Here is a 21070-nt window from a genome sequence, read left to right on the forward strand (position 1 = left end):
TAACAAGCTCCCAGGTGACACTGATGGACACTGAAGCTTAATAACTGGTCTACAGAGAATGCTTTATTTTCTACCTGCTCGTATGTGGCTGATACCATTTTTTTTCCCTTTTAGTTGTTTTTTTTAATATCTGGTCCTTGAATATGCTCCTTGTCTCCTTACAAGTAGCATCTTCCTAGAAGCCTGAACACTCTTAGGTTTGCAATTTCTGTTTCCTGACACATCCAAATGACCTCAATATTCTCTCCTGTTAAGTCAGGACACATACCTAATTGCCTGTCTCACAATTTCCTTTTCTTCATCCTCAGCACCCTGTCCTGGTCACTTTATCAGGACATATATCTCCTACTTTCCATTTCACAGTATTGGTTTTTTACTCTCTGAATAGCTCCACGTACTATGTGCCAGGAACAGTGCTAAGTGCTTTATTATCTCTTTCAATCTTCACAGCGATCTTAGAATAGGTACTATTTTTACTTTCTTTCTGCGATTGAAGTGACGGGCCCAGAAAGGTTCGGGGTGGGGGCAGGATGAAAATCCTACTCTACCGCATTCTGAAGCCCCACTCCTCATCATCACTGTGCTGCCTTAGTCTGGAATTGTGCTGTTGTTTAGCAAAAAAGGATGGTAGAGAATTGGTATCTCCTACAGTCATAACTTCATCCCAACTTCTGAATATTTGGTGGTAAGTTGAAAGAATTGACAAACAGATTGTCTCTAAGAATCATAAATGTTCCAGTGAAGATGACATAGTTTGTGGACTCTTTACTCCATCCTGTTTGGTCTGGAATAGTATGCTTATTCTAAAGCCTTTTTCATTTGGGAGTTTTGTTTTGTATTTTTTGAGTAGGAACCAGGGAATCCAATTTGCAGTGGAAATCTATTCTATTAAAACCAGACACAATTTCAATCTCCCGAGAGCACAAATGAGAATATAAGAAACATACCTTCGGCCCTTCAGGCCCTGGAAATCCCCTCTGTCCTTGATTTCCTTTGCTCCCTTTCTTCCCTTCATCACCCTGATGAAATAATTATAAAAAGACAGTTGTGTTAACAAACTGTCCTCGCTCTTCTAACAACCCTATCAGGACCCTGTTATCAACCGACACTGATTTCCTAGCAATGTGTCCCAAGTCCTGCTGGGTGGCATGGGATTTGTCAATGTTCTTGAGCAGATAGGGTGACTTCAGAATTGTTCAGTCTTCACCATTTATTCAATGTGATTTAGTATTTTTAACAATCTAAGCTCAGTATCTCTCTTTGGGGACTTCAGTTTGAATTCACAATTCTTTTCACCGTTGGTTTATTAACAGATGCCTCTGAGACATTCACAGTTTCAGAAAAGAGAGCTACCTATGCTTTTTCAGCTTTAATGCCACTTCAGTGTTGAAATGTAAAATGAGATGTTTTCCAATATAGAGAGCAAACTGGTGGTTGCCAGAAGGGAGTTGGGTGGAAGAATGGGTGAAATAGGTAAAGGGGATGAACAGTACACTTATCTTGAGCACTGAGAAATGTATAGAATTGTTGAATCATTATATTACACACCTGAAACTAACAAAACACTGTATGTTAATTATAGTTGAATGGAAAAAAATCTAATTTTAAAAAGAAGTGGCAACAAGGTAGTGAAGCATGAAATAGCTACACAAAATGTTACCACTGAAGGAAACCAGATTTTTCAAATCCAGCCCCATTTCTTCCTCAATGAGGAGTCTAGCTCTATCTCCCGAAGGAGACCAATAATTCTATTGGTAGAAAGATCCATGAGCATTAACCTGGAGCAGAGTTAGAAACTGCCTACTGGCTGTTCCTCAGCCTGGTTGTGTAACCTTAAGCTTCTCTGAAAGAATTTTGTGACCTCCAACCAGAGAGCTCAGAGAATTACAAAGCGATCCTTAAACTAGGGCTCAGTTGCAAGGTATCATATCTAAATGTATGCTCAGCTCAACAAAGGAATGAATTTGAGGGTTGCAGGTGAAACCATTTAATCATTTATCAGATAAATGATTATACCACAGTTTTCAAACCTAAGAGTGCATCAGAGTCACGTGGAGGGCTTGTCACCCCACGTGGAGGGTTTGTGCTGAGCCCCACATCCACAGTTTCTGATTTAGTAGGTCTGCATTAAAACCCAAGAATTCACATTTCTGACACATTCCCAAGGTCATCAGCAATGCAGACACTCCGTGAAGAAGAGGTGAACTCCTATTACACCCACAGATTGTAATTAACTCCCCAAGGTCCGAACTAATAAAGAGCAGGGACACGGGTGATAAAAAATAACAGTTGAATGTTATTGTACCATGAACTTACTGTATCATTATCATTTGCCAATGGAGGCAAAATCTAACCCCAACTAGTTATTTTCTTCCATTCACTCCCACGTTTAATTTACTGACCTAAATAACCCAGAAGATAGCAATAGGAACCCAATTAAAGGTAATAAAGTACCAACACTGAACAAGAGCATGCCTGGGCTGTGTGATATATTCCTACCACTCTTCTCCATCACCCTCCATAAACCACAAAACCCCTCAGAGCTACAAATCCTGAGCCCTCTTTTTCCAAAGCATTGTCCTTGCTCTATTGGTAGCATTCAACACCACCAATTGCTTTCCTCTTGAAACCCCCTCTCCTTGGTTTCCCTAACATGATAGCTATTCTGCTTATCTTCACACTATTGTGAATGTTCTTTTCCAGCTAAAACACAAGGTGGGATTCAAACCTCAGCTCTCTTTCTCAGAGACATCATTCATTCTACAGCTTCAATGGTTAACTCCAAGGGTCTATTTTCCGAAAGTATATTCTAGAAAACGTTCATTTTCCTGAATGTTAATAGACAAGCATTTCTAAAAATGTCTTTGTACGATGTGAAAAAGGTATTCTCTGTCAACATTCACCCACAAAAAAAGAGATCTCATAGTCTGATGAGTCAATAAATTAAACTGTTTGAAATTCTACAAATGAATTTAAATTTTAAATTCTTACAATTAAGGTTAAGGACTCAATTTTAGCCAATATTTGCATAAAACATAGATTTCTTAGGTTTTCAATGACCATTTTAATACAATTATAAATAGAACACTAATAATTATACAGATTTTATTTTTACTTTACTCATATGTAATTCTTCATAATCTTTATATGAACATTGATGACTATACAAAAACTGCAGGAACATCTGGCACCTTAGAGTCTGTAGGTTATGTCACTCGTGGTCTTGTCGATGAATTTGGATATTCTTATCTTGACCTATAAAGATGTTATTCAACCAGCATTTCTATAATGTGCAAAATAAACTTAGGCCAAGTTGTGAAAGTGCAACCTCCGTTTAATAAGGTTGGGATTATGACTTATTTCTTATTGCTGTGTGTGAGATTCTATAAATTTTTGAAGAAAATATATGGACTTTCAAGTCTCAAGGATGTATTTCAAGGCTTCTTTTCTGTTTCTAAAATGTCAATGTGGGCATTTATTGAGAAAACATGTGTTGAACTCTTCCTATTATCTGGGTCTTATGATAGATCTTAGGAAAACAAAAATGAATGATACATACTTGCTGTCTTTCAAAGGTTCCGACAAGCTAGATCCATAATTTTAAACCAGAAGTAAACGCATGTGACATAGCAGGAATACCAGTCTAACAATCGAATTTCTCCCCAGTTGTCTCCTCGGGCAATCTGCTTTCCTCAACACTTTGTCAATTCCATACCTTAGGACCAGGTTGTCCTTTTCCAGGTGGTCCTTCTGGGCCTCTTGTTCCTGGAAGCCCTGCTTCTCCCTAGAGGAAATGACAATGATGCCTTAGCTGACTCTCCATGGACAGTTTGTGTAAGCCCACCTTGTCTCCTTTTCTGGTCAGTGGATTCTCTGCTGAGACCCTCCGAAATAAGACCTTCATTCTAGTCTTAAAATGATTTGGAAATCTACCAACTTTAATAAATTAATATCAAGCTCTAGTTTAGCTCAGAGCCGCTGAAATATGAAAAAGTCCAATTTCTCAGCCAATTTTCAAAGACTATACTCACTTTCCTATGGCTCATCATTCACATGTGATGGTTTGGCTTAAAAGAAAAAAAAAATGGAAAGACCTTCAGCCTTTCCATCTGCTATTTTTCTCTACTTATATTGAAAAATGAGTATTTCAAATGTCAATTCATAACACTTCAGAAAATCTTTACAATGGCCTTACTTCCTGAATGCATTTATAGCCTCTCATTTTGGAGGGGGAAAAAGTGTTTTTCTCTAAGGCTACACTCAGGTACTTTCTAGGAATCACAAAGGGACTAGATCACTGGAGGGTACCATGGTCGAAACACCAGAGAGAAAGCAGAGAGCATGAGACCCTGTTCACCCATTAAATTGGTGCTCTTCCTCTCTGAAATAAGTGGAAAAGGAAATTTATAATTATGAGATGTTTTAAAAAGACTAAGCTTGTCCTGGATGGTTTACTTTGAGTTCCTGCAGGACCAAGGTATCAGTGTGGTTCAATAGTTTTTACTCTAGTCACGGAAAAACATACTGTTGTTACCTTCTTTCCTGCAGCCCCATCCTCTCCTGGTACTCCTGGTTGTCCTGGGAGCCCTGTTGAGCCTGGCTCCCCCTGGTGGATGAGCAAAGATTTTATTTCCCAGAAATTCATATTTATAAGTGTCATGTTTACCATAATTTAAATTCATATTTATGCACCACCATTTTGAGGTACTTACCAACTGTATATCTTACAATATTTGAAACAAACCTCTGAATGGGGAAATCTGAGTAGTAACCAGTAGTAATGAAATTATTTGACCTTGGGCAAGTTACTTCAACTTCTTGGATCTCAGTTTTGGATTATGTTGTTCTGGATTGAACTGTAACCTCAAAGAAGATATGTCAAAGTCCTGACCTCTGGTACCCATGAATGTGACATCATTTGGAAATTGGGTCTTTATAGACGTAACCAAGTTAAAATGAGATCATTAGGGTGGGCCCTAATTCAATATGACTTCTGTACTTAGAAGAAGAAGCAAACGCCATGTAAAGACAGACACATGGGAAGAACTCCATGTGATGACAGAGGCAGAGACAAGAGTGGTGCCACTGTGTGCCATGGAATGCCAAGTATTGGCAGCCAGTGCCAGAAGCTGGGCAGAGGCAAAGAAGGATTCTTCCTTACAGGTTTCTGAGAAAGCATGACTCTGCAGACACTTTGATTTTCGACTTTGAACCTCGAGAATTGTGAGATAACAAATTTCTGTTGTGTTGAACCACAGTGTGTGATTCTTTGTATAGCAACCCTAAGAAGTTAACATGAAAGTGAAATTTCAGCTCTAATATTCAGTACTGCTACTTGCTTTCAAGTTAATTTGTATTTAAGAATACACCCTTTAAAGTGTTTAGAGATAACATGTGCTACCTTCAAACAGTGCCAGAGTGCTTATTGCATTCATTAACAGCAAAAATATTAAAAATAAGTGAAAGTCATTTCACCTAACTTAGCTAAAAAAAAAAAAAAAAACAAACTCGTGAAGATAAAAGCACAGTAAACCTAAAAATAAGTAGAAGGATATGGTAAGGATAAGAGCGGATAGTAATAAATTTGAAAGCCAAAAGTAAGAAAAGTAACAAAATTAAAGGGTATTACCTTTAAAAACTAATAAAATAAATAAGCCTCTACTAGCAGGAATTACTAATACTAAAAATAAAAGTCACAGTTAAACAGTATTAAGAGTTAAAGGGAAATATAACTATATACATATAATAAAAATTTTAGAAAAATTTTCATGACAATTTCAGACAAATGTATTGGAGAACATTAATAAATAATCTTTAAGAAAAATATAAATCACTTAAATGACATAGGAGAAACAGACGAGCTAAATGAACGAGAAGCATCAAAAAATTGAATCAGTAATGAAAATCTCTAACTTCTTTTCCTTCTAAGATCACAGGCTTCGTTGGCTTAACAGTCAAGCCTTATAAATTCTTTAACCTTTGAAGAACAGATATTCCCTATCTTATACAGATAGTTGTGAAAAACAGTAAAAGAAGGAAGTCTACCCAATTTATTTCACAAGGGTAGTAAAACCTTAATTAAAGTCACACAATAATAGGATGAGTAAACTACATTGTAGACCAGACTACCTATGAATATAGATATAATGTAAATTTCCAGTCAAAATGCAGGATTAGGGGCCAGATTTAATTTCCTCCCTGACACAACTAAAAACCAGACAAAATATATAAAACAGTATCCTTCAAAACATTAGACACCAGTAATGAAGGATAATAATACCGGGGAGCAGGGAAACAAATTACGTAAACACTATACTTTCTCCAGTTTGCTGCCAGGGTAGTTTCCAGGCCATGGTGTACGGAAGGAGAATCTGGAGAAAGTTCAGAAATCTCTCCAATTTCAGGAGACAAAGGTAGGAGTCTGGGTAAGCCAGGTATCAAAAATTCACAGACTAGATTACCTGATAGGAAGAAGGTACACAGAACAATGAAGCTCTGAGGAGTGTCCCCTCAAATATTCAAGTAAATACTGTTCAGCACAGTGTGACAAAACTACCTGACTCCCAGAAAACAACCAACTGAAAAGAGTATAAAGAACTGGCAGCAGACCAGAAATGGTGCCTGGTTCCAGTGGCAAAAAAGGAAATCTCACAATTCTGAGGGCGTGTATTAGAGTTCTAGAAAAGGTCTTGCTTCAGTAGTCAGGAAAAATGAACCCTAGACTAAATGCCGCCCCAGTCCTACCTAAGAAAGCTTAAAAGCAAGACCAAGAGGTTCAAGCTGTTTTAAAGTGACTTAAAAGAATCCAGGACAATGCATAGAAATACAGAGATATGTATAGGAATACAAAAACGTCTAGCCCCCCAAAAGGTAAAATTTATGAAGTTTGGATCTAGCCAAAAATTATCAGGAATTCAAAGAAACTAGGAAAAAGCTGACCAAAAAAAAAAAAAAAATGACACAGGTGATAGAATTGGTAGGTAAGGACACTGAAACAGTTATTATACTGCATTCTACATGTTCAAGAAACCAAAGGAAAGTTGAAATACATTAAATAGAGACAGGAAGGTAGAGAAAGATACAAATTGAACTTCTAGAGTTGAAAATTGCAAAGTAGGAGATGAAGAGATACACTGGATAAAATTCAAAGCAAATTAGACATCACAGAAAATCAATGAACTGAGAGACATAGCAATAAAAACTATCTTAAATGAAGCAGAGAGAATAGAGACTGAAAAGGAATGAGCAGAGCATCAGGAAAACAGCCAAATATAAGTAAAATGGAGACTCCTGGATGAAGACAGACAGTGGGAAATATTTTGAGAAACAATGGCCTAATGTTTCCAAATTTGATGAGATCGCTAACCTACAGATCCAAGAAAATCAATGAACTGCAAGTACAAGAAATATGAAGAAAACAAAACTAAGGCACATTGTAATCACAGGGCTCAAAACTAGTGATACAGAGAAAACCTAAAATGTAGCCAGAGAAAAGAGACATACAGAGAAACAAATGTGTAGATTCTAAGAGATTTCTCATCAGAAACAATGCAAGTGAGAAGACAGTGGAACAACATCTTGAACATACAAAAAGAAACAAAACAAAAACAGCCATCAACCTAGAATGCCATACCCAGTGAAAATATGGACAAAATAAAGACTTTTTTGGAAACAAATGTGGCAGTTTCTTGAAAAGCTGGCCTACCATATGACCTAGCCATTTCACTCCTAGGCATTTATCCAAGAAAAATGACAGCATATGTCTATACAAAGACATGTACATAAATGTTCATAACAGCTTTATGTATACTATCCCAAATCTGGAAACAACCAAGCGCCCACCAACATGTGACTAGATGAACAAATTATGGTATGTCCATACAGTGGAATACTATTCAGCAATAAAAAGAACAATAAAAAAAGAGGCTGTTCATAGATGTTAAGCATGGATCTCAGAGTAATTTTGCTGAGTAAAAGAGAAGACAGAAAAAAAAGCTTACACGATATATTATTCTATTAATGTAATATTCGAGGAAATGCAGACTAATCTATAATGACAGAAAGCAGATCAATAGTTACCAGAGATTGCAAAGCAGATCAGTAGGAGAAGTTAGGGAGGGATGGAGGGATGGTATTACAAAGGGACACATAATAATTTTGGGGGTGGGGGATGATGGATACTTTATTTGGTTTTGGTGATGGTTTCAAGAACATATACATATGTTTTATCAAAGTGTACACTTTAACCATGTGCCTTTATTGTATGTCAACTATGCAATAAATGGAATTGTTTAAAATGGATGAAAAAAATCCTGAATAAAAGATTAGTCGATTAAATTGCTATCATTAAAAAAGTTATACATCATGATCAGATGGGTTTATCTCAAGAATGCAGAATGGTTCAATACCTAAAAATTCTGGAAATGCAATATACTACTATTAACAGGTTAAAAGGGAAACATAAAACAATTATCTTAGTAGAGGCAGAATCTGATAAAATCCAATACTCATAATTAATAAGGAACTTTTGGTACAACTGAAACAGAAAGTAATTATCTTAACATAGTAGAGGTTGTCTATCAAAACCCTACAATAAATATCCCACTTAAAATTGAAATTTTAGGGGTGCCTGGATGGCTCAGTCAGTTGAGCATCTGACTTCAGCTCAAGTCATGATCTCGAGGTTCTTGGGTTCAAGCCCCCCATCAGGCTTTGTGCTGACAACTCGGAGTCTGGAGCCTTCTTCTGATTCTGCATCTCTCCCTCTCTCTCCCTCTCTCTCTCTGCCCCTCCCCCGCTTGTGCTCTGTCTCTCTCTCTCTCTCTTAAAAATAAACATTAAAAAAAAATTTTTAAGTGAAATTTTAGAAGCACTTCCTTTGAAGTCACTTATTTTACACATTGCACTGGAGGTCCTGTCAGTGTATAATTTTTTAAAATGAATAGGAAAAAAGCTAAAAAGAAATAGGTAAAACAGTTTTTATTTTCAGACAATATGATTACGTACACAGGGAATAAAAAATGAAGACTTTGTAAACAATTAGAAACAATAAGAGGAAGGTGCCTGGGTGGCTCAGTCAGTTGAGCATCTGACTCTTGATTTCAGCTCAGGTCATGATCTCACAGTTCGTGAGATGGAGCCCTGCATTGGGCTCTGTGCTGACAGTGTGAAGTCTGCTTGGGATTCTCTCTCTCCTTTCTCTCTTCCCCTTTCTCCGCGCGCTCTTGCTCTCTCTCTCTCTCAGAATGAATAAATAAACAAACTTAAAAATAGAAATAAAAGATACTGTCAGGTGCCTGGATACAAAAATCAATACACCAAAAAACAAACAACGCCACCAACAAAATAATACTTTTCCTGTAGACCTGGAATAGCTAATTAGAAGATGTAGAAAAAGAAAACAATTCACAATTGCAAAACATTTCTCCAATGTACTTTTTTAAAAATGTGTATTTATTCTTGAGAGAGAGACAGAGTGAGAAGTGGGGAGGGCAGAGAGAGGGAGACACAGAATCCAAAGCAGGCTCCAGGCTCTAAGCTGTCTGCAGGGAGCGGAGCCCGAAGCGGGCCGAACCCACAAACTATGAGATTACAACCTGATCTGAAGTCCAACACTTACCCGACTGAGGCACCCAGGATCCCCTCCAATGTACCATTATAACTGAAAAACTACAAGATCTATATGGATAAAATGACAAATATTTTTCCCGGAAAATTAGTTTTACTCTGTGGTTTGAAAGACTCAATATTTAAATTTTTTTCAATGTTTTATTTATTTTTGAGAGGAAGAGAGAGACAGAGAGCAAGTAGTGGAAGGGCAGAGAGAGAGGGAGACACAGAATCCACAGCAGGCTCCAGGCTCTGAGCTGCCAGCACAAAGACATGGGGCTCAAGCCCATGAACTGTTAGCTCATGACCTGAGCCAAAGTCAGATGTTTAACCAACTGAGCCACCCAGGCGTCCCTGAAAGAGTCAATATTTAATATGAAGGTTCAATGCAACGCTAGTTGGAGACTCCAATGGGATATTTTGTCAAATTTGACAAGTCAATCCTGAAATGAGTATGTTAGATTCAGGAGTAACCAGGAAAGAAATTGGGAGTATTTTCCCTGTTGATGATAAAACTTATAAGTCGATCATAATCAAGACAGAGATGTAATAGCTCTGAGAGAGAAATAGACAAATGGGACAGAATAGAGAACTCAGACACTGATCCTCACACATAGAGAGCTTGACGTATGACATAGGTGGAGTTACAAATCAGTGCAGCGAAGACAGACTGCTCAGTAACTGATGTGGGGATAGCTGGTTATCTGTATAGGGAAGAAAAAGATCACCACTTTGCCCCATATACAAAAAATAAACTGTAGTGGAATAAAGACTAAATACCTAAATTTTAAAAAACAAAAACACACCAAGTTTTAAGAGGAAAATACATGAGGATCTTTATGACTTTGGAGTCAAGAAATGTATAATATTCAGAAAGCTGAGACCATAATGGGATAGAAATACACCAAAATTTAGGACTTCTGTATACTAAAAGGTACCCCGTAAAAAAGACAAGCCATAGCCCTGGAGGTGATATCTGCAACCTAAACAACAAAGAATTAATATCCAGATACAGAAAGAGCTATTAATAAAAAAGGAACACCAAGCCTTTAAAAAAATGAATATCTACAGGAATTTACAAAAGAGGAAAGCTGAAGTTCCATTAAGCACACAAAAACTGTTCAAACAGTTACCAGGGAATAGAAATTAAAACAATGAGATTTATCATTCACACTTCCTGTTGGCCAGAAGGTAGAGAAAGGAACGTTGTCATATATTGCTGGAAGGAGGGCAAATGGGCAGAGTACCCATCATCCATTTTGGGCAGGATTTTCACAATGTCAGACGTGAAAACTTGTCTATACTCTATGATCTTCCAATTCTGCTCATAGTGTTTATCACCTACTAGTAAGAGAAACTTGCAGTCTGACTTACACGAAAGGAAACTTGTAGAATGCATATGGCAGCATTGTTGGCAAAGGCGAAAAATGAGAAGCAATTTAAATGTCAATCAATAGGAAAATGGATACGTTTTAAATGAGATATTTTTATACAATGGACTATCATAGACAAAGAAAATGAGTAAATTAAAGGTATAGGAAAATAAATAAGACATGAGACTGAATACAGATATATGGCAGAATGATACATTATGTAAAGTTCAAGAACACACAAAAGATATATGTGGTTTATGGATAAAAACATATGTGGGAAAATTATAAAAACTTTGAAAGAATGATAAATACCCAAGTCATGAAAATAACACATCAGGGGAGGGTGGGGGGGGGGCCATGAGATTGAGGGGCACAACCAGAGGCCTCTACATATATCTGTAATTCTTCTTCTTTTTCTTTTTTTTTTATAAAACTCTATTTTAAAAAAATTTTTTAGTTTATTTATTTTGAGAGAGAGGGAGCGAGCACAAGCAGGGAGGGGCAGAGAGAAGGAGAGACAGAATCCCAAGCAGGCTCTGCACCATCAGTGAGATCATGTGAGATCATGACCTGAGCCAAGACCAAGAGTCAGATGCTTAACCAACTGTGCCAACCAGGTGGCTTCTTCTTAAAAATAATGCTTTTAATGCTTCTTCTTAAAAAATAGCTAGCATGAATAAGGCAAAATGTTAACATTGGATAAAGCTGGGTTGTGGAATACATGGGTGGGTTTGTTTGTTTGTTTTGCATTATTCTCTGTACTATTGAGTATGTTTGAAAGATTTCCTTTTCTGAAGTGAGAGAAGCTTAAGATTGTTCATCTAGTTAGTGGCAAAACTGGGATTTAGACAAGGAGTCTAACTGCTGAGCCTTACTATCCTACAGTGCCTTTCTGAAATTGGCACATGAATGATGTAATATGTGTATATACAGATCCGTACACTACATAGATGTATGGTGATATATGTAAGTCACACTTAGCACTTAGCATATTGGGTGGCACATCAAAACCATTCAACAAATGGCAGCTATTATAACCATTGATTTATATTAGTAATTGCTATTTATATTGGTATGTTTTGTAGCCTTTGTAATTGTATGTTTATGTATATGTAATGTGTATATTCTTCCAGACCCACATCTTACACATCCCAAATACTTATACAAACAGCGACCATGTCAGCAGAAACAATGATGGAGTTTAATCCTCAGTGTGGCTAGCCAGGTCCTATATGCCTTCAGGATTACTTCTAGAAATTGTGAAGGGCAAAGTAAGAATTCATTCATTTACTTAACAGCATTTATTGAGTACCTATCATGTCACCAAAACTGGGGATCCACTAACAAACAAGACGAAAAAAGAAACCAGGTCCCTGCCACAGGTGAGAAGCACTATTTAATAGTGTAGCGTAAAGCAAGCCAGATACGTGATTGTAAATTTTCTAGTAGCCACATTTACAAAATTAAAAGAAACAGGTGAAAATCATTCTACTAATGTATTTTACTTACTTTAATGGATCTGAAATTTCATCACTTGAATATGTAATCAACATGCAAATGTAATGACATAGTTCACATTCTTTGTGCCAAGCTTGGTAACCTAGTGTGTATTTCACACTTATCCCACATCCCACTACACACTCAACATGTTTCCAGCATTCAGTAACCATGTGTGGCCAGTGGCTGCAATGTTGACCAGGGTCTTTCGTGAGCGGATTAGTCAGATGAGAAGCAATTCAGAAAGCATGCAAGTTGAGGTAAGTGGTAAAAGCAAAGGAAACTGCAGGCTGAGACATAAAATAACTGGGTAGTAGGAGTGGGGTAGGCATACTTTAGGCTTAAGGAATGACTTTCTGAAGAAGTAGCTTGAGCTTGCACCTGAAACACAAGCCAGCGGCAAGCAAGATGAGGAATGTACCCTTTGCTGCAATCCTACCATGCTAGGTGCCCTGTTTTACAATAGGACAGGCAAGAATGTTCTTAAAGAATCAATCTGTGCCAAAAGAGGGCCTCTGATGCTAATAAATATATGAATAAAAAAACAGCGGTTGTTAAAATAAACTAGGAATTTTGGTTCTTTTTAAATGATAAGAGTTACACTGAGCATCACTTTTCCGAACAAATATTCTCCTCTGGTGAAATAACAGATGACACATGCATGATCTGTATTGCATTTGGATATGAATGAAACTTCACATAATATGACATAAATTATCTGAGTGCTTCTGATTGGGATGGTCAGCTCACCTTTGGGCCTTGTACTCCAATTCCCACTGGCCCTCTAGGACCTGTAGCTCCTGTTTGGCCTACTTCTCCCTAGTGAGGCAAGAGTATTTGAAGAGTATATGACTACAACAGTAAAATAAAAATAATATATTCCTGCCTTAAGAGCTAAGTGCTCTCTTACAACAACACAATAAGATAAAACAGAGCTTTATGTCCTCAATTCATATATGTGTTTGAATATATATATATAGTAAGTATATATTGATTATATTATTAATATCAATGCTCACAATATGTTGTAATGTAAAATATGAAAATATGTGAATATATTATGTTTTTAAGTATATGTTTCTATGTAATTCAAATATATATATATATATATATGCCTAAAATCCCTTTAGGTAGATGGAGTTGTACCAAATTTGGAATATATAATGGACTGGCTTAAAATACAGGCTAGGTAGCATACTTAAAAGGTGGAGGGCACCTGGAATATAGGCAGTTACATTCCACATCAACTAAAATTGAAACATGAGAAGCCCAAGTGACTGCTAATCAAGGGCAATATCGTGAATGGACAGAATGACCTGAGCTTCCAATGGTGAGCCCAGATCAAAAGTCTCAAGGACAGTAACTTTATGCTGTCAAGTGCTTCTCACACGGGAATCTCTAAGGAGTGTACTGGAAGGTAACTACTCTCAGAGGAGTATTTATTTAATGATCATTAGTGACCATTTGAAGCAACATTAAGTATAGCTAGTTAAATAATAAGTGCCATGCTTCTCCCTAAGGATAAATAATAGCTGTTAATTTAGGACATAATAAGATTCCCATGTTCACAGAAAAGTTTTATGTATTTCTGACTCCATATCTTTAATTAAATGTTTCAGGAGTTTGACCTATTGTGGGAGTGTTGGTCAGAATGAATTAGCAAGCCCACAGGTGGCCTCTACTGACAATCCTCCTTGAATTGCTAGAATAGGATCTCTTGAGAAAACGTAATAAAACAGTAAATTAAGATTGCATAAATAAATGTGTCTAAGAGCATAAAGAATACACATTACCTTATCTAAACCATCAGGAATATCCATAATGTTTTGCATTAAGTAGAAATCTGATGTTTAAGTTCATTTCATGTACTGCTTTCCCAATGCACTGGCTCCTGACCAGGAAACAGCAATAGACTATGGATGTACTAAATTCTGCTTTCATTTAGAAAGTTACCTTGGGGAAAGAAAGAAAGAAAGAAAGAAAGAAAGAAAGAAAGAAAGAAAGAAAGAAAGAAAGAAAGAAAGAAAGAAAGAAAGAAAGAAAGAAAGAAAGAAAGAAAGAAAGAAAGAAAGAAAGAAAGAAAGAAAGAAAGAAAGAAAGAAAGAAGAAAGGAAGGAGGAAGGAAGGAAGGAAGGAAGGAAGGAAGGAAGGAAGGAAGAGAAAGAGAAGAAAGAAAGAAAGAAAGAAAGAAAGAAAGAAAGAAAGAGAGAGAGAGAGAAAGGGAGAAACGGAGAAATGGAGAAAGAGAGAAAGAGAGAAAGGAAGGAGGGAAAGAAAAGAAAGAAAAAGAAAAGAAAGAAAGTTACCTTAGAACCAGGTAAGCCTTGTCCTGGGGGCCCTTGTGGACCAGGTGGACCCATAGGACCTTGGATTCCCTTTAAAATAAAATGTTTAAAAATAGTATTAGTGAAATTCAGAAATTTGGATAAGACTAGTTTCATATCCTCTAACATGAAATTTTAGTTCACATCACATAATACATTACTCATCCTCAATATTTGTTGAAAGGCATGGCAGAGGCTGCTAGTTGAACCATAATATGCATTCTCCCCTTTATCCATAGTAAAAGAATTTTAGCTGACCTGCATGGCTGCCTAGAATAATGACCATATTTCCCAGTCCCTTGTGGAGACAGGCATTGGCATATGGACTGGATTCTGGCCAATGGGATATGAATGGAAGTGATGTGTGCAATTTCTGATTCATGACAAAGGAGGAAGTATGCCTTCCCCTTCCATGTTCCCCTGCCCCAGTGGCTGAAGTGAAGACATACTGGTTATTGTGGATCCTGTGGATGAGGAAAGTACCCTTGGAAGGGCAGACTCATAAGAATGAAGAAGACCAAACCACTGAAGACCCTGATGAGCAGAGCCACCACACCAGCTTGGAGTTGCAAATAAGAGAAACAAAATTCCGTCTTGTGAGCTTATTTCACATCTCAGTCTCATGCAGGCAAACCTATATTCTAGTTGCATCAATGAAAATATATCAGGATATTAAGTTGAAGGTTTGGCCATAGGCTCTAAGAAGCAATAGCCTATAGACATCAAATTGAAGAATGTTCAAACACTAGACTCTCACTCACATTGTGGATATAAAAAGGGGAAAGAGACAGGATTTAATAAGTTCTTCTTTGGAGAAAGCATTTTCTTTGCAGAAAATGAGAGGGATTTGGGTTGCTTCCCTTTTTAGCCTATTCTAGAGAGGGAGCTTCAGTGAAACCACTTATTGACCTTGATTTTTGCTTTGGGGACACAAGGGACCTTTGTCTGCCTCATACCTGGGAGAGCTAAAATGGACTATGATGGTCAAGAGGGGCATGGGTGGGGTCGGGGGGGGGGGAGCAATCAGCCCATCCATCCAGGGTCAGCACAAAGGCTGCACTAGTTTTTTTCTGTGGACCAGATGTACTCTAGATGAGAGACAGGGTTGGCCTGGAATTGTTTTGAATCCTGGCCAAGACGACTTGGAGGAGCTGTGGAACTCCAACAGAGAGTCGGTATTAAATGAACCCCCAGAAAAGCAGAGGTTGATGGGGAGAAATGACTGGAGCAAGAGAGTTCTTCATCCATGTCCCGAAAGTGGCAGTCACAGGGGCAAGGCAGGAGCCCCACAAGGAAACTTAGTGTCAAACATCTGTCAAGACCAGAGGATCTGAAGCCATGTGACAACAGACCAGCCAGGAAAGAACCTCTGTGGCCTCCCCCCTCTACCCTCATCCTTGACTCAGCCTGGGAGGGATGAGAAGCACGATCCCTCCCATGGACCACAGGCTCTCCCTACAGCTCATACCAGATGAATGAAGATTAAAAGGAAAATTAACATATTGACTAGATAATTTGCATTACATAATTAAAACTGTGATTTACAACTTAGAGGTGACACAATAAGTTTTATTACCTAAAAGTGATAAGAAAAGACTGAGGCTTGTTGGTAATTTCTTCCAGAAAAAGAAAAAACTTTCCCCACTGGAAAATATTTAAAGGATGATGAGGAAAAAACTAAAATTTTATTTCACTTACACCTCACAAGCGATGCTTGTATAAATAATGGTTATAGATATATGATTGGTTTATTACAAATGGCATCCCCTTTTCTCCAGCTGGATGATACAACTGCTGTTTATTTTTTAATTATAAACACGATTCCCCTTTTCTCTGGTTAATGAAGATGAAGCAGTGTAAACAATTTAAGAAAGCTAAGGTTATTATAATAAGGAATTAAAATGTTATTATTAGAAGGAATCGTTTACAATAGTCTACAAGTAGCATGGTATGTGACAAGGAACCAAAAAATTCGAAGGGTTATGTGCACTTATGTGTATGTGGTTATTTGTATTTCACTCCAATTTGTAACAGAGTTGAAGTTGTCAGGCCTCCAAACATTTAATGAAAATCTTGCGGCCACTTGAGTCATATTATAAACGTGTTCCTGAAAACAAGAATTCCCTCCAAAACAGATGACTGGGAAAATTCATTTCTATTAGAGAATTAGGGAGATCTAGCAACAACAATCATTCCGTGGGTAAACATGTTCAATTAAGGATAAGAAGAAAAATGAATAACTGTATAAATGGAGGTTAAATGTAAGTAGGATTTAAATCATTTGTCTTAAAAGGGCAAACACACTCTTTTCTTATTTAAAGCAGTTTATAAATAACATTCTATTCAATCTCCTACCGATAGGGGTCAGCTCCTAATAGACAGGTCTACCTTAAAAGTTATCTTCTCTTGGAAAAGGAGAGAAAGGGGTGAGAAAACAAAAGAAGTCAGAGATGTTTTTTAACCTGAAGCACAACAACATCCACCAAGATCCAGTAGTAAATGCAATAAGAAGTTGCAGGTGGGAGATCCAGGATTTACAGGCCATCTGGAAAGATTTGGCTTTTTTTTGGACCTAATTTTCAGGCCTATAGTGGTAACTCAGCACCAGGACCACAAGACTTAGGAAGCAACACGACTGTCCAGTCACATCCAGGACCAGAATGTAAGCCTGTATGAAATTGGCAAATAAACTACAAAGTGTGAGACTGCTTGATGCCGTAGTCAAACCATAATCCTTATGTAATCAAAATATCCAGCTCTTAATTATTATCTAAATACTTATATACAGACTTATCTTGGCTTTTCCTGCATCTTAACCTTCCTAATGTATTACACTAGGATTTCTACAAAGAGAAAGGAAATGGAAAGAGGAGTTATATCCAGATTTGCTGTTGCTTAGATTAACAATAACAACAAGAAAAATACTAATTAATTGCTAGATGTTTAGAAATAAACCCAGAGTTAATGTCAACAATGAGATTTGGAATTATCCTTTTTTAATCCTCTTTCCCATTGTCCTAGATAAGGGAAGCACTGTTCATTCTCTAGGCAATGGAATAATTCAAACTTTAATCATAAATCTTAATCAACAGATTGGCTACTTTCTATGCAGGAGGACATTCAGCATAAATTTGGATTTGTTCGTCATGTTGATTAAATGAGATTCTGTAGGTAGATAGTACTATTATATTATCTTTGTATTACTCAGATCTAACAAAATTGCCCATCTTTTCCAAAAGTTATGGTCAGAAGATTTGGGAAGCAGTTCCAGCCGTGAATGTAGAGACATCCTCAGAGTGCTTTCCTTTCTTCTGACCGAGGGAGGCCAAATGTTATTTATAAACCCTCTCTGTGATTTGCTTCTATTCAGGAACAGTACCCCTTAAATTAAGTGGTTACCTCTGATTCTGGTGCTGGTTTTAAGTTTAATATTTTTTTAAGATTGGTACATGGTTGAGGAGTAGGAAAGACTACTCTATTGGCATTGGGAGAAAGTGGGATCTAATCATTCACAAAGCCTCAAGGGGAAAATACACAAACCCACAAGTAAATAAACCACTGCTCCTAAGGAAAACTAAAAATATAAACTCAATCTGAAACTCTTATCCTGTTAATTAGACATGAAGGTTAAAAGTCACAGCTCCAAGAAGCACACATTTTATTTTTTAAGTCTTTGGAAGTTCTAGAAAATAAAATCTCATAGAACCATCTTTTCCTTCCCTACACTTACTTTTGGATGTACATCCCCTTGTGCTTTGACTATCAAATATACTCAGAGGTGTTTGCAGGACTGGCTTTCAATGAACAGTAGGATTTGGCCAGAATGTTCCGTACTGAAAGGAAAGGGAGAAAGCTTGGATTACCTGTTCCCCTTGACTCCCAATTCCGGGGATGCCCATTGGCCCTTGGGGTCCCGCAGGTCCCAAATCCCCCTGTGTTGAAAATAAGAGAGAAATATAACAATAAACATCATTCTTTCATACTTTGCTAATCTTGAATTATGCTGATTTGAAATCCATCTATAGCATAAAATGGTTCAACATAAAAAGTTAGAAAACTCTTTCTTTTAAACAGTTTATGGTTCAAGTTTGCCAAAGTAGTGAATGCTAGTTTCACTGTTTAGTTTAAATTGGTGACTATTTGTACCTGTTTGTATTTATCAGTCATTTTTCTCACAGGAACACAAAATTCCTAAATGGTTGTTATAATGACACAACTGCTTCCTGTTAGGATTATAACAAATATTTAAATGTATAATATTCATTGGGTACAAAAAAATCAGGATTTGAGAGAGAACTTGAAGAGAAATGTTTTAAAACTATCTAAATACCTTTCCCCTCCACATCTTATAAAAATATGCTTTAAAAATTAAGAAGTTATTTAAGGTAAATGCAACAGAACTGAAGAACCTCACCTTTCCTTTCTCTGAAATAAATTTGGGAAGCAAAGTGAGAGTTATCAGCAAGAAGAACACTATCATTAATTCTTTGTGTGTTTCAGCAGGTACCCGTGAGTGCCTATTATGTGCTAGGAATTATTCCAAATGCTGGGGAAGCAACAGTGACCTAAGCAGCCAAAAATCTCTGTTCTCATGGAGCTTACATTTTAGTGGGAAAAACAGAAGACAGTAAACAGGATAGATAAAATAAATAATATGTTAAAGAGTGATAAGTGCTAAGCAGAAAGCTAAATCAGGGAAGCGGGGGGACAGCTACAATTTTGCATAAAGTGGCCAGAGATGACCTCACTGGAGAGAGAAAATGAATCCAGTAGAAACATAGAAAAAAAGCATTCCAGGCAGAGTAAACATCCACTGCAAGGATGATGATGCTGGAACAGCCCAGAACAGCAAAGACACAATGTGTTGCATATTTTATCTTATTTTTTATTTTTATTTTTTTAAAGCAGGCTCCATGCCCAATGTAGGGCTTCAAGTCACAACCCCTGAGATCAAGAGTCACATGCTCTATCAACTGAGCCAGCAGGCCCCCCAGATATTCAAATGTCAGTTGTATTTAGGCTATATCAAGGTCCATAAACTTTTTCTTACACGGTTGGATAGTAAATATTTTATTCCTCAAGGACCGTAATAAGGTCTCTATCATAATTAACGAATGCTGCTATGGTAGTGCAAAAGCAGCCCCAGCCAATACCTATATGAACAGGTGTGCCTGTGTTCTAAAACACTTTATTTATAAGAACAAGCAGCCAGCCCTAGTTTGCCAATACCTGGGCTAAATAAGTATGTTTTTATAAACAAATTTGTATCATCATTAGTAAATTAAACTAAACTCATAGAACCATAGTTCTGTTGTACTCAGTTCTCACTGCTCCAAAGGAAGAAAGAGCATCTTTACATATTTTTAGGAGCTAGAGTTACAACCAGGGCTGCGTGATTCAAGCCAAGAACTGTATTACAACTAAAATTGGTATAAGTCACTTTTTACCCGTATCTCTGCTATTTAAATACAGATATGTGGAAGAGAGAGTTACCAGTAAATAAAAGAAATAAGTAATTCAAAACTGAAACACAAGACCCAAGATAATCATGAATCTAAGTCATTATTGTAATATATAAAATCTGATGGCATGCTTAGAAATTAACATACATGACTCCAAATTGATATGAATTCTCTGTTTTTTGCACATTTCTTATATCCTCTCCCCCCTCTGCAGCTTTCTGTTCCCTCTGGTCTGTTGGGCCTTATCAGCCCCCAGCAGCTTCTATCAGCAGCCTCAATACCACTTCTAATCTGGGGGCAATCTGTAGCTATTTTAAAGAAGACAAGTAACTAGTGAGAAAGAGACAAGCAATGGCAGGTAGGCCATGGTGTTGTGTTGAACATAAACGGTTTTACAGGCTACCAGTATCAGATATGAACATTCTATGTAATGAACCAAGACAAAAGCAAGAGGAGTCTATAGCCATGTCTGAACACAGACAAAAACAAAAAACAACATCCAAACAACCCATTCCTGGACAAATGATCAAACATCCCTCTATTTGAGCTAAAATGAATGGCTATTTCTTTACCAATTATAGCTAAACCTGACTCCATTTTTCCCACCTCCTAGATAAGACTCATTAAAATATCTAATCTTAAAATTACCTCACCTTAAAATTACCTGCAGCGTCCAATCCAAACCCAACCTGTACTTTCTTAGACACTCCCCAAATCACCTAACACAAGCCCAAGCCCTATAAAGAAAACTTTCATCTTCTTACTGAGTAGTGATGGGTTCCCCATGGTATGTGGTCTCCCTCAC

At 37.2% G+C, this 21070-nt stretch overlaps 1 protein-coding gene across 1 annotated transcript in view; it reads right to left on the minus strand.

Annotated features, from left to right (window-relative positions):
* COL28A1 (collagen type XXVIII alpha 1 chain) overlaps positions 1-21070 on the minus strand; it is a 169037-nt gene that overhangs the window by 87563 nt on the left and 60404 nt on the right. Inside the window, exons 15-20 of the mRNA XM_047097235.1 lie at positions 18667-18735; positions 14786-14854; positions 13230-13298; positions 4535-4606; positions 3716-3784; positions 948-1019 (exon numbers count right to left, since the gene is read on the minus strand). Of these exons, the coding sequence (XP_046953191.1) occupies positions 948-1019; positions 3716-3784; positions 4535-4606; positions 13230-13298; positions 14786-14854; positions 18667-18735 (420 nt within the window). The remainder of the gene's footprint in view (positions 1-947; positions 1020-3715; positions 3785-4534; positions 4607-13229; positions 13299-14785; positions 14855-18666; positions 18736-21070) is intronic.

The sequence above is a fragment of the Lynx rufus genome, unplaced genomic scaffold, assembly GCF_022079265.1.
Source record: "Lynx rufus isolate CCGP_SWC_20201006 ecotype Redwood Valley unplaced genomic scaffold, mLynRuf1.p SCAF_4, whole genome shotgun sequence".
In the NCBI taxonomy this organism is placed as follows: Eukaryota; Metazoa; Chordata; class Mammalia; order Carnivora; family Felidae; genus Lynx; species Lynx rufus.